We start from the raw sequence: 18254 nt of genomic DNA, 5'->3' as shown, positions 1-18254 counted from the left end.
AAATAACTTGCTTATTACATCGCGCGATACAACATCGGATAACCCCCATACCGAGGTTATCTGACTCTGCGAGGTTAGCTGTTGCGCGGATACATCAAAACGCCACAACGTCCACAGCACACCCGCCGTCAACGCCCGTTCACCCGTCGCACGCTTATAGTTATATGTCTATTACACCGTATAGAGAAAATGTACGCTCGTTTAAACACGAAGTGCGTACAATAAGATCCATGAAATTAGTTCTAAACAGGGCTGATGATAAGCGGTACGTGTAACCTGATAACATTTCCACGTACGCGCACGGTCATTACCTCGCAAATTATTAAATTATCTTTGTTAAATTAATATTATTATTATTATTATTATTATTGCTATTATTATTGTTATTGTTAAATTATCGCATATCTGTATGCATAACCTGTGAAAATAATGAACGGTGTTAAAATATTATATAACACAATTTTTTATATATAATCTAGTCTTTAAATTATTTTTATTATTTTAGTATCGCTTTTACTATCAGATCACGCCTCGTGTTTCGTCGTGTACTGCACAGGGTGCAATATATATATATAAACTATACATTACCCCTTAAAGAAATATTGCATACCACACCACGCCTTATTCAAAAAAAAAAAAAAAAAATCGTCCTTATCTACACGGTCTTAATATTATTTAAAAAAAACCCCACCCATTCGCACTGTGATAAGGTGTCGATGAGATTTAGGGGAAACTTATATTCCTATACACGGGAATCCGCTGTCGATGGTGCTCCAGACAGTCTTCAGAGCCCGCCATTTGCACTGAACGTACTCAACGTGAAATAACAAGACATTAATATTATGTCGTCCTCGTGTTCATTTTACGACAATATGCCCACGTATTGATGTTTGGTAAGTTTTTCAACTATTATTATTATTTTTATCATCATATTTAAATCAATCTTTATTTTATTGTAGTCGCCGCAATTATTCCCCGCTACTTATAGACTGGAGGACTACACGCTCCGAGTCGCGGAATATGGACTGCCGGATGACAAATATTCGTTAGGATTCGAAGTCGGTCAACGTTTACCCTGGCAGACAAGCGACACAGATTTACCACCAATATTAGACCTTATATCCGGCCAATTTCCATACGGCGTGAACTTATCAAGTGAGTCTTAATAATAAAAATAAAACTAATATATTTTAAATCACATCTTACATTTTCAGACGACGCCCAATCATTCCATCCGAGTGATTATTCCGATGGAGGCAGATACGACGAGAGCCGGGTGTACAGAATTGTACATTGGAAAAAAAATGATATCCAATTTTATGTAGAAATAAAATATCCTATTATAAACACTTAAAACTTTTTTTTTTTTCAAATCTAAATAATAGATTTTTACCGTAGAATACCAATTATTATTATTATTATTATGTCGTCGAGGCATCAAGTATATATTATTATTTAAAATACTGAAGTCTAGTTTTTTTTTTCAAATCTAAATAATAGATTTTTACCGTAGAATTCCAATTATTATTATTATGTCTTGAAAAAAATACATTATTTATACTATTTTTACACACATAAAATAAATATGATTCACCTCATTAAATGCATAATATAATATACATTTTAAGTTTTTTTTTTTTTTAAACCTCTTATTTTAACGAAACTATTTATATTATACATCTCAAAACTCCTGTTGTGCAAACTTTAAAATATCAGGGATACAGCTGGGATGTCTCCTGTGTTATATTTCTCGATGTTTTCAACCGAGACGGTAACTGTCTTTGGCAAGAAGACGTTTATCGTCCCCCCGCTCGCCCCGTCAAACATACACACGCCACAGTCCTGCCGAATTTCGTCTCGACCGTCTTCATTGATCGCACAGGGTATGCATCATCCTTCCGCAATTCGCCGACGGAGAGATTCACGTTATTCACCTGACTTTTTAGAGCGCTTAAGAATGCCATAATAAACTGGGAACAGAAAAAATAAATGTTAGATAAAAAATAAATTGTTTAACCGCAAGCGCAACGTGAGGATAGATATATTTAATAAAAATTAAATTAACTCACTTTATTTTTAAATAACCGTCAATTTACAGACGAAGCGTTGATGATGATGATGACGGACGATGTGATGTCGCTGGTGGTGGTGGTGGCGGTGACGGTGGGCGTACGATGGGTATATGAATTCAGGGCTAGATAAAAACAAAAATATTTTTTATTAATATCAAATAAAAATTTAGTGTGGCAAGATCGCATATAAATATTAAATAAATAAAATAAACTCACTTTAATATAATATTATATATATATTATATAGTAGATCCCTGCAGAGATGGTTTGATAGGACTGTATGTTGGCGGTGACGATGAATTCGGGTGAGAACAAATTTAGAACTACAATTATAAAATAACATCTATTAATTTCGTACATAAAAGTTCTCCATTCAGAATTGAAAGATTCTTTCAAATCTAAAAACGCTATAGTCGTGTAATACGAGTGCATATATAATAATGATTATTAAATAAATAAAATAAACTCACTTAATAAGTTTAGCGATGTGTCAAGATTTCAATGTTCGAATGTCGGTAGAGATGAACTTGAGTGGACTGCTTCGGATAGGAGAGAAAATACGACTGATTTAATATTCACTGGCCAACGGTCAGGCGTCTAAAATTATTATCAATAGACGCCCCCACCATAATCCATTAGCGTGTACAATATCGTGCGGGTACAGGGATTGATAAGCGCATGTACGTGCATTACAGTCGAAAAGGGTCGTTCGCTTAGCGGATCCTGCGCGTCGTATAGCTAGCAGAATGTAATGCCCGAACCACATGTGACTGGCGATGGCGGGTCGATTTTTACCGTCAAATGAGATGATATTTTACATCCCACTTGTAGGGTTGTCCAGATGTGGCTAACGAATACGATTATTTGTGTGAATAACTCGATATTCGTAGACATTATATATTATGTATATGTATCTACTTGGAGACTTTAATAACTCGACGTATACAGAAATGATATTATTCTACAAATTATTTTTAAAAATCGTGTTATGGAATGCGAGGTCGTTTGTGTGACGCCGAGTAGCCGTTAAACCCCAGATGTGGAGTATATATACTACATAAAAACTGTAATAAAACTCTTTACACGATTATATAATATATAATTATTTTTTTAAATTATAACCAATACACTCGTGTAATACGACTGCGCATAATAATAATAATAATAATTATGATTACTAAACATAATTTCTCATAATATTTATTAACGATAAAAATAATTTTAAGAAATAATATATTAAGAGCTAAATAACTTGCTTATTACATCGCGCGATACAACATCGGATAACCCCCATACCGAGGTTATCATCCGAATCTTAATATGAAATTCCTCTATTTCAGCTTCATCTCGAGCTAATAATGCATATTCGAATTTAAGTTGAAGTAAAACTTCAGCCTGTGAATGTGCCATCACCACGTCTCTGACCTCCATTATTGACGACGATGCACTCAAATACGCCTACGCAGATATAATCGTTTTAAAATAATATGAGTGAAATATTTATGTTAGTACTTACAACATTTTCAGCTCTTAAAATCAGCCCGGTATCGCCTTGAATATCACAATCTACATATTCAATGTAATTAGACCCTCGGAACAGGAGCAGAGCTACAGTCTGTTCTAATTGCATGAGGTAAAAATGCCTCATGATTTCTTCCCAGAATTCTGTCACCAAAGTATTTCGATCGCACAGATCTATCTGCGAGTAGTAAGATAGATCGTACTCCATCAAATTTAACATATCCCATATGCGATCGTCTTCACTATTCAAAATAAATAAATTAATTAATAAACATATTTACGAAAACTTATTTTAATATGATAAATTTAATTACTGTATTTCATCGTCGGAATCGTTTTCAAGACCGCTTCCGACTTCTAAGCGTTCATTGGGGAAAGGATCACCGATGTCATCGTCATCTTCGTCATTTTCGTAATGGGAATTGCTAAATAACAATAAATAAAAAAATAATTAAAAACAGATATTTTTTCACGATAATATAATACTAAAAATTTTACCTTATTTTCGCATGATTGTTTAGGATGCACGTTAAAAACGAGAAAAACATTAAGTAATACCAAATACATTTTATTTAAATAAATAATACAATTATTTAGAAATAAATATATTAGAACATGCGTGAATATGTGTGTTAAACACTTAGAAATAAACTGTGTAAGCTCGAAAATGACACGTTGTTAATGATGAAAACGGGTGGTGCGCAGTCCCCGTAAGATCCTGAAACATTCTAAATCTCGAGTATCAGTTTTAAGGTTCAGTGGATGTTCTAGTGCACCGGTCAATTGTATATGTCGTCCATTCAGTGCTTGCAGGGTAATAATTACGGACACATACGTGCAAACCGAGTACCACGTAGCGGGGGGTTTATACAATATATGTATATGGAACTATGTAGATGAATAGTAGTGTCGTAGGATAATGTCGTGTCTCGTAATAGTATATATATTATATTGTAATGTGTAGAATACGATTCCTCTTAAGAGGACGCGACACCCGCATGTGTTGTCTGTATCGTACAAGTGCGTAGTATATCAAATTTTACGCTCGGCAGACCACGTTTATCTCCGTTAGTTTAAAATTTAGAATGAATTAAAATATAATAAAAGTCTATTAGATGCCCTAGATAGTAATTTTGTCTTAATTTTTATAATTGTTCAATTCACTCTAAATTTTAAACTAACCGGGATAAAAGTGATCTGCTGAGCGTAAAATTTGCTATTCTACACTCTACACACATGCGGGTGTGGCGTCCTCTTAAGAGGAATCGTATTCTACACATTACAATATAATATATATACTATTACGAGACACGACATTATCAGCAGCTCTAATACAACTATACTGCGGGCCCACAATTTTAGCTGAATTCTTATTATGCTCGACAACTAATATAATATGCGGAGTATATTATATTATATTATTTTAATATTATAATATGGTATAGTAATATTATATTACTTCTCTCTCTCTCTGCCTCTCCCCCTTTACGGTGCATAGGCAACATATAACGATTATGCGTAATGTATATGTTTTAATACATGTATGTATATGTTTTTACGCGTGTATGTATATGTTTTTACGTAATTATGTATATGGTTTTGAACATTTATGCATAATGTGTATGTTTTAATTACATATGTATGTATATGTTTTTGTACATGTATATACATGTTTTTACGTAATTATGTATATGGTTTTGAACATTTATGCATAATATGTATGTTTCTACATTATGAGGTGGGATCACTTAAAAATAAATTTAGTAAGAAACATAATAAAAATCGTGATAGATTACGCCAATGTTGGTGATAATATGACGTTAACCGCGAGGGTGGATACGCCAGATACTGCTATGGACTAGCGTCCCGCATTGTCTAGTTCACAGTCAACTAGAGGTACTAGCCGAACCAAGATAGGGTAGGGTGCAACCAACTTTGTAATTATAAGAGAGAAAGCATTTCGTGGAAATCATTAACGTTAGGGCAACACGAAATCATGCGGTTAGACGACCATAAAAGATCGTTGATAGGTGTGCACAGGATGTGGGGTTATGCATCAATACAAAAGTTACAAGAAACAATGTCATAATGTAATATTATAATGTATATTTTTACATAATAATAATGTTAATAGTAATATAAATTATTGAGGTCTGTAGCTGCATGGGATGCGCATTTAGCTCGTACGTGGGCGAGTGGCATTTCCGTCAATCTAGATAACTATACCACATCCGTGAGAACAGCGACAAGAGCAAGTAGACTATGGGGAGTAGAGGGAAGCACTATATAAGAGACCCCGAAACGGCCTGTATTCAGACGCGACTTGACCAGACTAGCCAGAGCACCTTCACGCCAGTCTGTTGTTTAATTTAATTTATTGGACTTAGAAAAATTCTTATAAACAATATTTTGAACTTAGAAAATATTCGAGTCAAACCGAATTCATTCTAATCATTCAGAATACTTAACTTACATTCAGCTTTCATGTTATAAATAAATATATGTTTTACCACAATAAATAAACAATTAATCTAATTAAGAAGAATTCTACGTTGTGTAATTAACTCAAGAGTCACCTTCCAAACATCATCCTTGACTACTGATACCTGTAGTAGGCGACGTGATCACTACATCTGGCGCAGTCGAGTACGGAACCCTAAGAAGAACATCAAAAAAAAAAAAATTCAAGAGGAGAAGAATCAGAATTTTCGAAAATTTTGAAAAATTCCACAACTTCGAGTCAAGAATTTCACAGAGGCAGTTCGACAGAATCACCGTTGGGGAACTGATCACTTTCCAACAACTCCGAGGGTCAAAAGAATCTACGTAGAGGTCAACAGTCGATAGCGCAGGAAAATCAGCTTCAGTCAAGATGAACCAAAATACGAAGACGACAGTATTGTGAGTTATAATTTTTGTGTAGTATTTAAGAAAATGTTTTTTTAAGCTTTGTAGGGTCGCGTCTCCTTTAGATTTTTTAGGATCTATCGTATAAAACACTTTTGGTGTGTGCACCTACACCACCATTAGAACATTAAATTCCTAAATATATTATTTTTATATATAAATATAAATTAAATGATAAACTCAGATAATATATATACGTTTAATGAATATTATTGATTAATAATATAATAAAATAAACAGGCACAAATAAAACCTAGGTAAAATAAAATAAAATAAAAAATAAAAAGATAACGTTATAACGAGAAATAATTTAATGAGAAATAAATGAGTATTGATAAATGAAAATAAGTGAATTGAGAATAATTGAGATTTTAAGTAAGGCAAGAAATAAGACCTTAGATTATAAAGTAATTGGGATATTGATAATTGTGATTTTTTGAGAAGGCAAGAGGTAAGACCTTATGATATATAGTAATTGAAATAAATAATAGTGATTTTTTTGGAAGGCAAGAGGTAAGACCTTATATGTTGATAATTGAGAATTAATTTGGAATTTTAGAAAAGGCGAGAAAATAACTCCTTAGTTTTATGAATAAATATTGAGAATAATTATGAGATTTTGTTGAAAAAGATATATATATAATGTGTGCGCGCACAGTTTATTGAGAATAGATATTGAATATATAGTAAAAAGGAAATTATAGAAAAATGATGAATAAATGATAAATGGTAAATGAATAATTGAAGTATAGAGAAAATATTTGAGAATAATAAGAAATATCGTACAATTTTGAAGTGAAAGAAAGTAATTTTAGAACCGGTTCGAATTAGATTTAAATAGCATATAATATTAGATATATAATAGTATATAACATTAGATATATATATATAATAGCATAAATACCCTCCACATTAAGTAAAAATAGTATAATAAATAAATTAAAGTAGTCTAGAATACGTTATAATAGTTTAAATAAATTTGAATTAGAATTATTAATTAAGATTTAATAAAATAATAATAAATAAGTTTATAAGTAGTTTTGCGATATATTAAGTTAATTATTTTATTTGGAGTAATTAACCAAAAGATAAACAATTATAACATAGAGGCGTAATATTTAATAGTAGTAATGATATAATTAATGCGTTAGTGTGAGTGCAGTTTATAGTAAAACTGATATAAAATTAATACATAATATAAAACAAAAACATCGCGGAACACGATTTTTTTTTTAAATATAATAAATGACGTGTTACAAATCGAATAAATAATAAAATTAATATTGAGTATAGAAATCGAAGTTGAGAATAAAGGTATTTAGAAAATAAAATATATAGTGGAATAAATAAATAAGAATAAATATTAGAAAGTTATTGAGGGAAGAATAAATGTTATTTTTATGAAATAAATAAAATTATTTTTCAAAGTTTAAATGAATAAAAAATATATTGATGAATAAAAATTCAGGGGAAATATACAAGATATTTTGACAGGAAGCATAATTAGTAACATCTGACGACGAAACTAGAGACGTAGGTGTTCAAGTAGACAACAACGAGGGGGCTGTAGTAGTCCAAACAAATACAAATATCGTTAAAACAGAACAAAAATTAATTAATTTAGATATACCAGAAGAGTATAAATATTCACAAGATTGTGATAGGGAAAAATATTTAAGAGCAGTTACAGATAAAGAATTTTTAAATTTAACTTTTAATTCCCCTACCATACCACCAGAGAAACGCATACGGCAATCAGCTCATGCGCGAAAACGACGAGTTTTGGTCTGCCGCCGTATGCGTTCTCTCGTGGTACGGAGTATAGAGGCAACAAAATATAGAGACACAGAAAAATGGGAGGATATAAAGTCAATTTTAAAGGGAACATTTGAACATAGAGCATCTGAGAGAACGTTAACAATAGGATTAAATTTCGCACGGATGAAAGACGGACGGACGGACGTAACCAGTTTCGCAGGACGAGTTGAGGAATTATTTTATAAATTATGTAAGGAAGGTTCGAAAGATATGACAGAAGAGGAAAGCAAAGTTTATAAAAAACAACTTAAAAATCAAGCATTAATAATTTTTGTAAACGGTTTACCAAAACATTTAAATTTAGCACTAAAAGCTAGGGATCCAAAAACGTTAGAAACTGCTATGCAATTCGCAAAAGATGAGGAAATGGAACATAATGCTAACTTACAAATAGAAAAATTACAAAAAGATTTAGAAAAACAAAATTTAAACGGAAATAGTAATTCATCAGGAAATAATTTCAAACAAAATAATAATAGTCAACATTTTAATCGCGGTAACAATAACTATGGTGGTCAGAATAACGGATATAACAATAATAATGATAATAATTTCAGACGTAGTAACGGTTATAATAATTTTAATCGAAGTTTTAATCGTGGCGGATATAACGGGTATGGACGACAAAATTTTGCTAATAATAATAATCAGCGTTATAATAATCAGAATATCACAACTAATAATAATAATAATAATAATGCGTTTAAATTGTGGAAAGAATGGTCATTTAGCAAGAGATTGTAGATTACCAAGGCAAAACAACGATAGACAGTTCGGTACCAATAATAGGCAACAAAATGCAAATAATAATACGCGTACAATTAATAATAATAATGGACAACTACATCGTAGCTATAGCAATAAAGTGGGGCATGAAATTGTAAACTGTTATATCAAATTACGTAACGAAAGGAATAATTCTAATGTTTCAAAAAACTCGATGGTGCCAACTCAGGGCGTCAGGTTGGTGCAGGAGATAATAGACGCAGAATCGCCATTAAACAATGTTTACATGTAACAACCGTAATATATAATAATCACGTAACAATAGAATCACCTAATTTTAGTGCAAAAACAATTAAGTTATTATTAGACACAGGTAGCGATTTAAATATTGTTAAAATAAATAAATTAATAAGCAAAACGGTAATAGACGAAAATCAGAAAATATATTTAAAAGGGATAAATGAAAAAATAGTACCGACTATAGGAAAAACAAAAATAAAATTAATAATTGATAAAAAAGAATTTATAACAGAATTTCAAGTAGTGAATAAGCAATTTCCGGTTGAAGGCGATGGCATTTTAGGACATATATTTTTAGTGGATAATAATGCAGTTAAAGATATTGCAAATAATATTTTAACAATAAAAGATAATAATGAAATAAATGATGATAAAATATGTTTTAGTTTAGAACCTAGAACTGAAACAATAGTATCGATTAACACTGTAGATAAAAATATGAATAATAAAAATATTTTAATAAATAAGCAACAGTTATCAGCAGATGTATATTGTGCTAATATATATAATACAGTTAGGGACGGGAAAATTATAATAAGTGTGTTAAATATATCGGAGGCGAAACAGAATATAAAAGTAGGTCAAGTTAATAGAATATCATACGAATACGACATTGGCACTGACATTAATGAAATAAATAATATACAAAATAATAATGAACGCGTAAATAAAATAAGGAATTTGATTAGGAGCGATCATTTAAATTCGGAAGAACGCGAATCGATAATAAAAATTTGTGAACAATATGCCGACATATTTCATTTAGAAAATGATTATTTAACAATAACAACAGCAGCGGAACACGTAATTAAAATACCTAAAGACACTCCACCTATTCACAAACGACCGTATCGTATCCCCTTTTCACAACAAAAAATAATTCAAGAACAAAGAGAACAAATGGAACGGGATAATATTATAGAAAAATCTATGAGTCATTTTAATGCACCACTACTATTATTAGTAAAGAAAAAATCTGATGCGTCAGGAAAAGAAAAATTTAGAATAGTTATAGATTTTAGAGCACTCAATGATGTAACTATAAATGAATTTCACCCTTTACCAAATATTACGGAAATATTAGATCAATTAGGACAGTGCCAACTCTTTTCCATAGTTGATTTAAAGAGTGGGTACCACCAAATTTCGTTATCTAAAGATTCTAGGGAACTTACAGCTTTTTCGACAAGTCAAGGACACTATCATTATAAACGTATGAGTATGGGACTCGCGTCCGCACCAAGTACATTTGCTAAGGCTATGGCTAATGTAATAGCAGGTTTAATAGGTATAAAATGTCTCGTATATTTAGATGATATAATTATATATGGAAAAAATTTGAATGATCACAATAAAAAATTAATCGATGTATTCGAACGATTACTTATTCATAATTTAAAAATAGAACCAGATAAATGCGAATTTCTTAAAAAGGAATGTTTATTTTTAGGTCATATAATTTCAGAACATGGAATTAAACCAGATCCAAATAAAATTACTTCAGTTATGAATTTTCCGACACTGAAAAATGTTAAACAAATTAAAAGTTTTTTAGGACTTAGCGGTTACTACCGAAAATTTATAAATAATTATAGTTCTATAGCTAATCCAATGACAAATCTTTTAAAGAAGGACGTAAAATTTAATTGGGATGATAAATGCCAACAAGCTTTTGATAAATTAAAAACAATACTTTGTTCAGAACCAATTTTGCAATACCCAGATTTTACAACAGAATTCATACTTACAACCGATGCTAGTGGTAAAGCACTAGGGGCAATTTTATCACAAGGCAAAATAGAGAGTGACTTACCAATTTCTTATGCATCACGAACATTAAACAAATCGGAATTAAATTATTCAACGACAGAGCTAGAATGTTTAGCAATAATATTCGGAGTAAAACAATTTAGACCTTATCTATATGGCAGAAAATTTATAATATTTACTGATCATAGACCATTATCATTGTTATTTAATTTAAAAGATCCATTATCCAAATTAGCGAGATGGCGTATTGAACTTGGACAATATAATTATGAAATTAGATATAAACCGGGAGTACAAAATTCGAACGTAGACGCATTAAGCAGAATGTATAATATTAACGAAATTAAAGAAGAAAGTTACGCAACATTTTTAGAAAAATTCGGAACAATAATGATAACAAATAAAAACGTAAAAGAAGTACACGGTGAATTATTAGAATCGCCAAGCAAGTATCATATAGTATCAGAGATAGAAAAATATTATAATTTTATATCAGGAATTAATTACGAACTAAAGAAAAAATTTGGGAAGGATAAAATATTAAAAGCAAATATAGACTTAGGCGATGTCGTAAAGTTTAAATATGAAGATAGGTATATAATATTTTTAATAACAAAAACTAAAGAAAAACAATTAACAACATATGAAAATATGCATTTAGCATTGTTAAATTTAAAATATTTTTGTGAGAAACATAATTTAAGTAAACTAGCTATGAACCAACTAGGACGGAAAGATGGATTAGAATTGGCTAAAATGAGATCGATGATTCGATATGTATTTCGTAATACAAATATAAAATAATGATTTGTTCTAAATTAGAATATACTAGAGAAGAAAAATTTATAATTTTTAAACAATTCCATGATTCTAAATTAGGGGGGCATGGTACACAGAACATTAAAAAAGATAAAAAGACAATTTAATTGGCCAAATTTAAAGGAAGAAGTAAAAGAATATATAAAAAATTGTCCTTCGTGTCAAACGAACAAAAATACAAATAAACACCATAGGAGTCCGATGGTCATTACTACGACAAGTACTAAACCATTTGAAAAAATATTTTTAGATATTGTAGGACCTTTATTAACCACTGAAACAGGAAATACGTATATTTTAACAATGATGGACGATTTATCGAAATATTCGTTAGCAATACCTTTTGAAAATCATACAGCAAATAATGTAGCGAGAGCTTTCATAGAAGGATTTGTTTGTGTCCACGGTCTTCCAGAGACAATTTTGACAGATCAGGGTACAGATTTTCTTAGTAAAATTTTCGCGGAAGTATGCAAATTATTAAAAATAAATTAAATAAATTCGAGTCCTTACCATCCACAAACAAACGGTAGTTTAGAACGATCACATAGAACACTAGCCGAATATCTAAGACATTACGTAGATAAAGATTTAAAAAACTGGGATAAATTATTAAGATACGCATTGTTTGTATATAACACAACGGAACACACGGCGACAAATTATCAGCCATATGCGTTAGTATACGGGAGAGAAATCGATATACCAGTTAAATTAAAGTGTAATCCGGAACCTAGATATAATTATGACGGCTATATTTACAATTTAAAATACAAAATGCAATTGTTACATCAAGTTGCTAGGGAAAGATTAATTAATAGGAAAATAAAATCGAAAAAACAATACGATAAAAAAGAGCATAACGAAAATTATAACGTAAAAGATTTAGTATTGCTTAAAGATAATACACAAAAAAATAAATTAAGTCCTTTATGGGAGGGACCATATGAAGTTTTAGACGTGTTAGACACGGAAAATATAATTATTTCACGAAACAGGAAACAAGTGACGGTACACAAAAATGATTTAAAAAAATATTACGATAATAATGATACTACATAATAGGTATAAATGCGTAGATAGAAACAGATATAGGTACGCGATGCAACAATTGATGGAAATACCAGAAATTGAAGTAACGAAAATTTAATATAAAATAATAATATATTTATAACATTAAATAAGAGTTAGAATAAGTAAAATATAAAATATAATAAAAACATATGATAATAATAAAATGATAATTATGGTATAAATAATTCCGATTAAATTAGATACATTAGAAATTAAGAATGTAGATAGAATATTTAAGTAAATTTTTTTTTTTAACGAAATTTAATAACATTGTAGGCAAGATATAATAAAGACAATTGTGGTGTATGACACCCAGACAACGAGTGAGGTGATCAGATTTGACATCAATTCATGGGAAGCACCAGAATATGGGTTAAAGCTAATCGAGCGAGCCGAAGGTCGACTTGTCACGGTGGCAATGACGAAAAAAGGGAAATTAGTAAGAGAGATGGAGATATACAGGTATGAAGACCAAGAACCTTTTAGGAGGCGAACACCATATACAATGGAAAATGCTCACAACGAAATATGTTGGGAACAACATGAGTCGGAAAATTCGCGTATGTGGGAATATTGTAGGTGCATTTTGGAGGAGATTAGGGTAAAAAACCTAAAAATTAGAATTGTATCAGAAACACCTATGACATACGACATCAGGGAAGCACCTTTATCAATTAGAAATATTGAAAAACCAGTGGGGGTGGCAACTATAATTTATAGAGAGATCATAACACCAAGGTTGTCAGGGAATGAGACAACAGACGAATTAAAACAATATGTAAAATTAGCAATTAGGGTAGAGAGAGAATTTGCTAAAAATAATAATAATATTAGAATAAGTGAATGGAATAAATTCCACTTGGAATGTTTCTTTAGAATTAGAAATAGACATGATAGTATTAGGCGCAATAGGAATAGAAATAACTAAAATATATATAGGAAATTAAAATAGTAAAAATAATTATAAAGTATAATAATCTAAACGTGTAATAGTCATTAAATTAGAGGTAAATAATAGAATAATAAAAAGTGAAAAATGATTGTATGTAAGAAACGTGATTAACTGATTGCATATCTGTGTCAACAGAGAAAAGAAAAAGAAGCCGGTGGGTGTTGCGACTATATTCTATTGGAACGAGCAACCACCGACACTAAAAGGAGATGAAACGATAGAGCAATTAGTTATTTACGAAAAAGTGGCGAATTCAGCGCTTAAAAGTTTCAATGAGACTAGAGATGGGACATGGATTTGGCCAAACGATGATAAAATGTTAAATAATAGTATGAGAAATAATACCTGAGTAAAAATAATAATAATAAATTTAGAATCATAAAACCAAAATATAGATAAGTTAGAAAATAATTAGCATATAAGCCATTATATTATAAAACATAATTATTAAAAGAAAAAAAAAGAAAAATAACTTATATAGAGAAACTTTATTGTAACAGAAAAAGGTCACACAAGTTAGTGATAATGGACTTTGAGTTTTCAATGGTGAATAGGACGAGTATGTATGGTGTTGATATCAGGAGCAATATCAAACAGTTTGGACAAGTGTAAGGTACGAAAACTTGAAGGGAGAGGTCTTGCCACTTCATGACGAGATACGACCAATGAAAAATCATGAACTACTGTTGGCCAAGAAGGAGATAAAAAGAATATTTAAATGCAAAGAAGTTCTGCAAAAAGCTTGCCTAGAACAACTAGACAAAAGTTTAAGAAAAGCTCTAAACAACCTAAGTCCATCATTTATTGAAAATTATATCACGAAAGGAGACACAATTAATGTAGTAGTATTTTGGAACGGAAATTCAGATTTAAACGTCTCAAAAAGATTAGACATAAATAGATTCCCAGTATTAAACATAACGTGTTATGACACTAAATTCGATGGCACTTTTACCATACTGTTAGAAAATTTAAATACAAAAAGGACAACCTTCGAGTACGAAATAGGTACATTCAAAAAAACAGGAAGACTATTGAATTTAGAGGAAACACACGGGATGGTTTGTAATAAGAAACATAGATTAACGTATGCTCACGATCCGAGAACTGATGTAAAATTGACAAAATGTATTTTTGATTTTATGGTAAGGAAAGTGAAATACGATAATCTAATAAGACATTTTAAAAAAAAAAATACGTAGGAATTCAATGTAAAGTAAATACACAAAAAAAAAATACTACTACAAAAGTAATAAATATTAATAGGTATAAAGTTTAATTTAGATTAATTTTAAAAATGAATATATATATATATATAAAAAAAATTTAAATTTTTAATAAGTATAATTAATTTAGTAAAATCATTAAATATAATAAGTAGGATATAAAGGGGGGTTCTGGACCCTCGTCCTCGTCTTTGCTCGTCTTTGGCTCGTCCTATTGTCATGCTCGTCTTATGCTCATGCTCGTCTTATGCACGTCCTATTGTCATGCCACCGCCCCACACCTCGTCCGCCGCCCGTGCACGTTCACGGCATATTTGCTCACCCCGCCCTCCCTTCGTCCACCTACCAAAGCAACCTCGCATAGATCGTCCGGTCATTACCGTACATGCACCATATTACCGTACATGCACCATATTACCGTACATGCAACATATTTCCGTACATGCAACATATTACCGTACATACATCATATTATCGTACATGCACCATATTACCGTACATGCACCATATTTCCGTGCACGCACAACATAATTGTAAACGATGTAATAACTGCTTAACAGAATTAAGAATAATATACTTGTACAATCTTCAGGAATATGCATGCAACGACGTGTGTGATCCTGCAATCTCTATCTATTTTTAATCTGACAATAACATTCTTCATCAAAGGTTAACAATGTATACCCAACCCTTTGTATACTCAAACCTTAAATGTTGTTAGCCTTCACATTCTTTAGCGAAACATGTGTATCGATAAACCCTATCTTTTGTTAATGTAACAATAACATTCCTCAACAAGAGTTGAGTCTGCTCATGTATAGGAAAACCTTGTAGGTTCACATAAATTTAGATCGCCCATCACGTTGTACGGCATGTGTTGTTATTTAACTATAACAATAACATTCCTCCACAAATATTGAGTTAGCACATGTTTAACATTCCTCAACAAGGGTTGAGACTGCTCATGTATAGAAAACCTTGCAGCTTCACATAAATTTAGACCACCCATCACGTTATACGGCAGGTGTTGTTATTCAATTTCTCGTTTATTGTCGTTGAGGAATTTATCCCTACCTAACAATGATTCCCCCACTTAATAATCTCTCAAATCGTTAGACTCTTGGGTCTTGCAAGAGATGGCATGCAATCAGTCTGTCATCAGCCTTATAGTAATCTTCATTTCTCGTCAGTGTTTTTTTCCAAGTCCTTAAAATTTTTCTTCATTTATTATTTCAAAATCAAGTGAATTTTTTAAAACATGGCTGGTTCAATCGAAGATAACGTTGCGTTATATAAGATGAAGACATTTATCTACGTACCTCCATCACCTCCTGTCGTTCTCATTGATTCAACAAGCTACACCCTCGACTTTGGCACCCGTAAGTTTATTCATATCGGTATTGACCCTTCATCAAATTTCAAAACTGTACTTCATATATTGACTTCTTCGCGATACGTATATATTACTTCGGATTTTATGAAAAAAATATTCTCGTTTATGGGGCATATATTGTCTTTTATACTAGACTCTCCGCTGACATATAAACGAATCATATTCCTAGAGAGCGATTCGTATAAATTATCGAGTATGGTATATAATAAAGAAAATGTATTAGTAATCGAATCTAAGACTGAAGACGGGTGTAGAGTACTATTGAATAGAGGAGATCTGATACAGCTCCAGAAATTAGAGTGGAGTATTTATTCAAGCATTCAAGAAAAAGATATAAACATTAAACCCAAAATTCTCAATCAAATGAATCAATATTCTGAGTATATTTTGCTCGAGAAAATTCCTCAAGTGGATTCTCCGCCCGAAAATGCACATGAAATGTACATTTTCATTAATAACGTTGAAGACATGCAGTCCAGTCGAAATCACTTCATCAGTCAAATCAAATTATGTGCACCCACACAACTAGCAGAACTTTGTATGGCTCGTTTGAAGACACAAAACTCACCAGAGGTAATCCAGAAATATATTATTACTTGTTACATAAAATATTTAATACTTTTATTTTTTATTTTAGTCATATGACAAGAATTTTAATAGCCTCTCAGTAATGTCACCAAGCTATTCTCCTGTAAACGCGGCTGTCATTGAATTGAATGACGATTCATCTGCACGTGATGGATTTGATCATTCAGGGAATGATACTTTAGCCAAGGTAATTTATAAAATTTTTTTTTTATAAAAAAAACAATATTTATTTTATTTATTTTATACAGGAGTTTGATCAAATAGACGCCCCACTGTTATCTGCAGACGAGATTCTTAGTCCACAGTCGGTGGACGAAAATGACGGACCAGATTTTTACAATCGATCCTGGCCACTTTCACCATCTATGTTAAGAACCCCACTATCGTCTCAATCATCTCTCGTTGAACATCCAGCGCCATTTCACAAACGCTCACGATCAAAATTCACTCGTCACTCAGCTCCATCACAAAACGTAATACGGAAGCTTTTTTAATATTTTTTGTTGGGAATTAAATAATTTATGTAAAATAAAAAAAATGATATATATTAAAAAAGTATTTTTATTTATTAATATTAAGGTTTACAATAAATATTTGCAAGGTTCTTACTTCTCCATTATATTAATATTAAGGTTTACAATAAATATTTACAATGTTCTTACTTCTCCATTAAATGGATTATAAGTTATTATTTGATCGTGTAATATTAAGCAATATGCTGAAGTGGAAGCAGGAAACGCTTCGTCAGCTTCTAGTTCAATTCTGAGGTCAACAGTCGACATTTTCACATTGTCGTTTTGTCTGCTCATATCAATCACTATAATTGGCGAGTTATTTTTGAAATCTGATCGGTTCAATAGAGGAGTCACATCGTCATGGCCGTAGTAAGACTTTTGGAACTCAGCATACGCGCGGTATAATGTCGACATCTTATTCTTGGTGAAGTCGCTTTGAAAATCTTCATAAGGGTATACTTCAGAGTTTAAATAAACCTTTACGTTTTTAATTTTACAATGGTCGAAATATGACATCGCTTTACTCGAACTATTTTTCCTATCGGTTTGAAAACCGATTATAACATATCTAGG

General features: G+C 31.2%; 2 protein-coding genes across 3 annotated transcripts in view; both read left to right on the top strand.

Moving 5' to 3' along the window:
• Window positions 1-18254, top strand: part of LOC107170766 (uncharacterized) — a 164172-nt gene that overhangs the window by 79532 nt on the left and 66386 nt on the right. The window lies entirely within an intron of this gene.
• On the top strand, window positions 5829-17667 carry LOC107170792 (uncharacterized). Of its 2 annotated transcripts, XM_089218720.1 has the most exons (4): window positions 5829-6494; window positions 16429-17151; window positions 17216-17353; window positions 17415-17667. In XM_089218720.1, exons 2-4 carry the CDS (start codon window positions 16444-16446, stop codon window positions 17658-17660), a joined length of 1092 nt encoding a protein of 363 aa, XP_089074846.1. In that variant the 5' UTR covers window positions 5829-6494; window positions 16429-16443; the 3' UTR covers window positions 17661-17667. The 2 variants fall into 2 exon arrangements, with proteins under 2 accessions (XP_089074846.1, XP_015376471.1); XM_015520985.2 differs by lacking the exon at window positions 5829-6494 and having other exon boundaries at window positions 15713-17151.

This window comes from Diuraphis noxia, unplaced genomic scaffold (assembly GCF_037042655.1).
Source record: "Diuraphis noxia isolate RWA-SAM2 unplaced genomic scaffold, SU_Dnox_SAM2 contig0002, whole genome shotgun sequence".
Lineage (NCBI taxonomy): Eukaryota > Metazoa > Arthropoda > Insecta > Hemiptera > Aphididae > Diuraphis > Diuraphis noxia.
Note: the sequence above shows the minus strand (reverse complement) of the source record. Positions and strands in the feature narration are given on the sequence as shown.